The sequence below is a fragment of the Ranitomeya imitator genome, chromosome 4 (genome assembly GCF_032444005.1).
Source record: "Ranitomeya imitator isolate aRanImi1 chromosome 4, aRanImi1.pri, whole genome shotgun sequence".
Taxonomy (NCBI): Eukaryota; Metazoa; Chordata; class Amphibia; order Anura; family Dendrobatidae; genus Ranitomeya; species Ranitomeya imitator.
In genome coordinates this window covers 574217944-574223281 of record NC_091285.1, presented here as the reverse complement: position 1 = coordinate 574223281, position 5338 = coordinate 574217944, and the positions used below count along the sequence as shown (strand labels likewise).

General features: G+C 43.2%; 1 protein-coding gene across 1 annotated transcript; it reads right to left on the bottom strand.

Annotated features, from left to right (window-relative positions):
* Positions 1-1767: 1767 nt before the first annotated feature.
* On the bottom strand, positions 1768-3956 carry LOC138674601 (uncharacterized). The gene is made up of 4 exons (XM_069762417.1): positions 3873-3956; positions 3308-3423; positions 3036-3182; positions 1768-2680 (listed from the first exon to the last, which is right to left on the bottom strand). Exons 1-4 carry the CDS (start codon positions 3954-3956, stop codon positions 1768-1770), a joined length of 1260 nt encoding a protein of 419 aa, XP_069618518.1.
* Positions 3957-5338: the final 1382 nt, after the last annotated feature.

The following is a 5338-nucleotide window of genomic DNA, read 5'->3' as shown; positions in this document are numbered from 1 at the left end:
ATCTGTTATTTTTTAGATTGAACAACACCCAGAGGTCTGGGACCGGTCAAGTGAAAAGTACAAGGGGGCAAAACGTGATGCCTGGCCCAAAATAGTAACCGCTCTCTTTCCAGAGTGACTGAATCTCCCAACACAGCAGAAAACACAGATTAGTAAGTATCGATTTTTTTACATTATTTTTAAAATGTAAGAAAAATGGATTTGTAATGTTTTATTTTAAAATTCTTAAATTTCAGTGGGCGATGTGAAGACGAGATGGCGGTCTGTCACAGACAGATTTATGAAATCGCTCAAGAGTCCTAGTGGCAACTCGCCGCCAAGGAAGAGGGTGCCATATGGAGACCAGCTGCAGTTAATATTGGGAAGCCGGAGTTTGAGGAGGTAGATAATATTTAAAAATTGTGTTCCTTGACGTCATGATTTGTATTTTTGTAACCTTGGATTTTCCTTTGGTCTGCAGAACAGAAAGCAACGTCTGTGCCCAAACACCTCCGGACCTTAGCGAAGGTGACAGAACGGTGGACAGTATTGGAGAGGAAGTACAAGACAGCAGAATGGACAGCCAAGAATCTCCGGGGAACAGGTCTTTGTCCGGAAGGTCACCAGAAATAACTGATTCCCTTGGAGAACGTGACATTGCAGCACATACAGGAGAATTGTTGAACTCTACTAACACAACTTCAGCTTCCTCGGACGCTGATGCCAACTCTGGTGGTGGTGTGTCGAGGCACATGGGGATGGGGGCTGCTTCTGTCCGTCCCGTGGCTTTGAGAAGGGCGGTACCAAAGAAGACCAAACAAGTTCAAATTATTGAACAGTACACTAGCAGAACGCTCAATCTACTTGATAATTCATCAAAGCAAGATGAGCATGACAAATTTGGGTCACTTTTGGCAGACCGCCTTAGAACACTGCCACGGGACAAGCAGCAAATGTTCGTGACAGCTGTCAATTGCCTGTTTATGGCAATTGATGGCACATCCACCCTACCCCCTGCTCCACAAGTTATGTTTGGTATTTTTAACCTTTTCAGCAACCCCATTGTGCCCACACCACCACCACCACCACCACCAGCTGCTGCATCGCAGCGTTATGGACAGGCGGCAACACACAGGGCCGACCATGTAGATGCGTACAGTTATGGCCATACACCTGTACCTAGTGCAACTGGCCATCGTTCCAGTACACCCAATAGCAGTGTCTCCTCCCAACCAGACTTATTTACGGATTATGGCTATCAACCGGAATATCATCAATTTTGAGATTTGATTTCTCATCCTTTTTGAGTAGAGATGGGAGTGAAGAGAATGTTAAACGTTAGAGTTCATGACAAAATATTATAAAGTTATTTAAGTTTTGTTATAAAATGTCAGTTCATATATATTAAAAACAGTTTCTTTAATGTAATAAAATTTTATTTTACTTTATTAAAAATTTTTTATTTTAACTACTCAGATTTCTTATTATCATAACAATATGAACATGAACAATATGAAGATCGGAAAATGGGATATGATTAAGCGACAGTAAACGATAACAACATGGAAACGATTATTGTTTAAATAATATTTTGTATTTATTAACAATTATTTGCTTACAATTTGATTATTTAAAAAGGGGCCTTGGTAGATAGGGATTTGGCGACGGTAGATACGCCTCGCATTTTCACAGGTGTGCCGTACAGACTGGTTCGTTAGTGGATAGGGTTCAGCCGTCATATATTCTCTGCTGTTATATCTCACGTCCAGTCTTGGGCCTTGATTCTGTTTAGGCATCCGATCTTCTCTGCAGTTTAGGCTGCTCAACACCGGCACAAGAGTATTGCCAGTGCACGGCACCTTCAGGACTCATGAAGTAGTCTGCGAAGGTTTCTCTCACACGCACACCCGTGTTACATTGCCTTCCTTGACCAAAGTTGTCCACTGCATCTAATTCTGACACCTGTGGCTCCTCAACTACCTCAGTGCTGTATTCCCGAGCATAGTTGTGGAGCACACAGCATGCCTTTATCACAGTGTCCACGGTCTCCGGATCTAACTGGATGGCAGTGTGAAAGATCCTCCACCGACTACACATGATCCCGAAGGTACATTCCACATATCTTCGTGCACGGCTCAGCCTATAATTAAAAATCCTCCGCCGGTCATCTAGTGCTCTTCGTGGGTATGGGCGCAGCAGGTGGGGCTTCAAGGGAAATGCCTCATCCGATACCATCACAAAGGGCACTGGATGTGTGGAACCCGGCAAAGGTCTTGGGGCTGGGAGCGTGCTGCCATTTCGAAGAATTTGAAGTCCAATCTGTGATGATTGCAGCACCCGAGAGTCTCCAGAACTGCCATAAGCACCGACGTCGATGGCAACAAACTTGTAATGTGCGCCAGCCACCGCCATTAAGACCACCGAAAAATACTTTTTATAATTAAAGAAGCGTGATCGTGGTGGGTTCAGCACTCTAACATGTTTGCCATCAACAGCACCTACGCAGTTGGGGAAATTGGCCACAGTTTGAAAGCCTGCTGCAACCTGCAGCCAAGTCTCCTCGGTTGGGCAAGGCATCACGATGGGCTGCAACTTCTGCCAGATGACGGTACATGTGCACCGTACAATTTTCAAGATGGTGGATTTGCCAACCCTAAGTTGGAGGTGCAGGGATGTGTAGCTCTCTCCTGTGGCTAAAAACCTGAAGAAAGGAAAAAAAATAATTTAGAAAACCTACGAACACCTACGAACACTAATTGTGTTGCAAGATAAAACATACACATCATGGCCACTAGCGTTATGGGGACACAGGCAGCATTGCGGCAGCATTATGATGGAAACAGGGTGCACTCGCAGCAGTACGGTAGCATTATGAGGGAAACTGGCAGCATTATGGGGGCACTCGCGGCATTGCGGCAGCATTATGAGGGAAACAGGGTGCACTCACAGCATTGGGGCAGCATAATGGGGGCACTCGCAGCATAGCGGCAGCATTATGGGTTAAACTGGCAGCATTTGTGGCAGCATTTAGGGGGGGAATAGCAGCAAGGCCTTACCGCAAGGTGATGAGCAGCCTTTCTTCTGCAGAGATTGCTCTTCGCATGACCGTATCTTCGTAAGCGACGTGTGGACCAAGAAGAATTAGAAGACGATCAAATGCCTCAATGGAAAGCCGACAAAACTGAGAAAATTTATCTGGAAAGCTGAAAATAAAAAGGAAAAAAAAATTAAATAATTTTAAACACACACATAATGTATGTTGTATATATCACAAAAAAAGTTACAAAGAAACACAGCTGTCAATATACCATTTCTCACTATATCTTACCTCCTTAAATCCCGATAAAGAACATGGAAGTGTCCCTTTTCCTCCCGTTCCTGAATAATGGGATGAACCCACATCCTTTTTTGGCGTCTGCTATCCCTTCTTCTCCGAGATTGCTCCTATGGGAGAATATAGTATGTGTTATTACATGAACTGTACAACACATGGAATACAGCTGGCAATCCGCAACATCATAAACTCGGCATATCCGCAGCCTAAGGCTGGGTTCACGTTGCGTTCCCCCAGTCCGTTTGACGGACTTCGTTACACCGCTGCATAACGCAGTGAAACGTAGTCCGCTAGCGCCGCCATTGACTCCTATGTCTGACATCGCTAGCCATGTGCCGTCATTTGAGTGACGGTCGGACGAGACTCGGACTGCAGCGTTTCTGGGTCTGTCACTGGTAGCGCAGATAGAGCTAGCAGATGCTCCATGTGCGCTAGCGATGTGCCAAAGTCAGCACTTGCGTTACAGCAGACTGTGAACGTATGTGTTGAACGGGCTGCTGTACACATTGTGAACCCAGCCTAATACGTAAAGTGTTCACATCTAATGACATTTTCTTACCAGCTCGCTGTGGAGGTGCAGCAAAAGCAGTGCCGTATGCAATAGTAGGCAGTTCTGTTGTGGAGTTAGACGATGGTGCGGCATGTTGAATTCAACAAGGAAGCAAAATGGTTAAGAGGGGTTGGACCATGAAATGACCTCATGGGATGTTTTTTTTTTCAGCCAACTTCATGTGTTGTAAAAAAACGCAAAAAAACGCACAAAAAATGCATGTAAAAAACGCACAAAAAACGGATGCGGATTTCCTGGGAGTGGTGCCAGATTCTCCTCAGGAAAATCTCAGGAAAATTCTGCACAAAATCCTGACGTGTGCACATATCCTGAAGTGCCGTCCAATCACTGTTTGTTACATTTGGTTGAATCTGAACAGAGATTATAGCCATGTACACTTCAGAATTCATCCTGATGCTTTTGTCTTTAGGCACATTATCAGTAAATGCTAGTGACCTAGTGCCACTGGACGTCATATATGCCCCTGACATGTTTTACAAAGGAAGTGGTGTGCTTTTGATCATGACTTGTTCCAAGCCTTCGCCATACTTTCTTCTTCCCATCATTCTGGTACAAATTGATCTTAGTTTTGTCTGTCTAAAGAATGATTTTCCAGAACTGGGTTGACTTTTTTATATGTTTTTTGGCAAAGTCTAATCTAGCCTTTCTATTTTTAAGGCTGATTAATGATTTGCACCTTATGGTGAACCCTCTATTTGCTCTCATGAAGTCTTTTTATGGAAGACTTGGATACCGAAACATCTACTTCCTGGAGAATGTTCTTCACTTGGCTGAATGTTGTGAAGGGGTTATTCTTCACCATGGAAAGGATTCTGTGACCATCCACTATTGTTGTTTTCTGTTCACGTCCTAGCGTTTTTCAGTTCCCAAGCTCATTTTTTTGCAAAATGTACCAAGCTGTTGATTTGACCACACCTAACATTTCTGCTATCTCTCTAATGGCTTTATTCTTTTTTTACAACCTAATGATGGGCTGTTTCTCTTCTATGGAGAGCTCATTTGACCTTATGTTTTGGGTTCAAAGCAACAGCTTCCAAATGCAAACTCCACACCTGGAATCAGTTCCAGACCTTTTACCTGCTTATTTGATGGATTAACAAAGGGATAATCCATTACAGAGCTTTTGAGGTAATTGTACAATTACTTTTGGTTTCTTGAAAAAGAGGCAGCTACTTATTAAGGAGCTGTAAATCCTAAATCCTTACTCTAATTAAGATGTGAATGCCCTCAAATTAAAGCTGAGAGTCTGCACTTTAAGCCCATGTTGATTGTATAACTGTATCTTGAATATGTTTTAGTAAACAACTAAAATGCCAAAACTTGTGTCTTCGTACAAATATTTCTGGACCTAACTACAGTATATGCATGTATATAAATCTCAACAATTGTTTCTAACAATCAAGCATTTTTTGAGCTTAGAACTCAGACCAGTAATTTTCTAGCTCATATGGCTA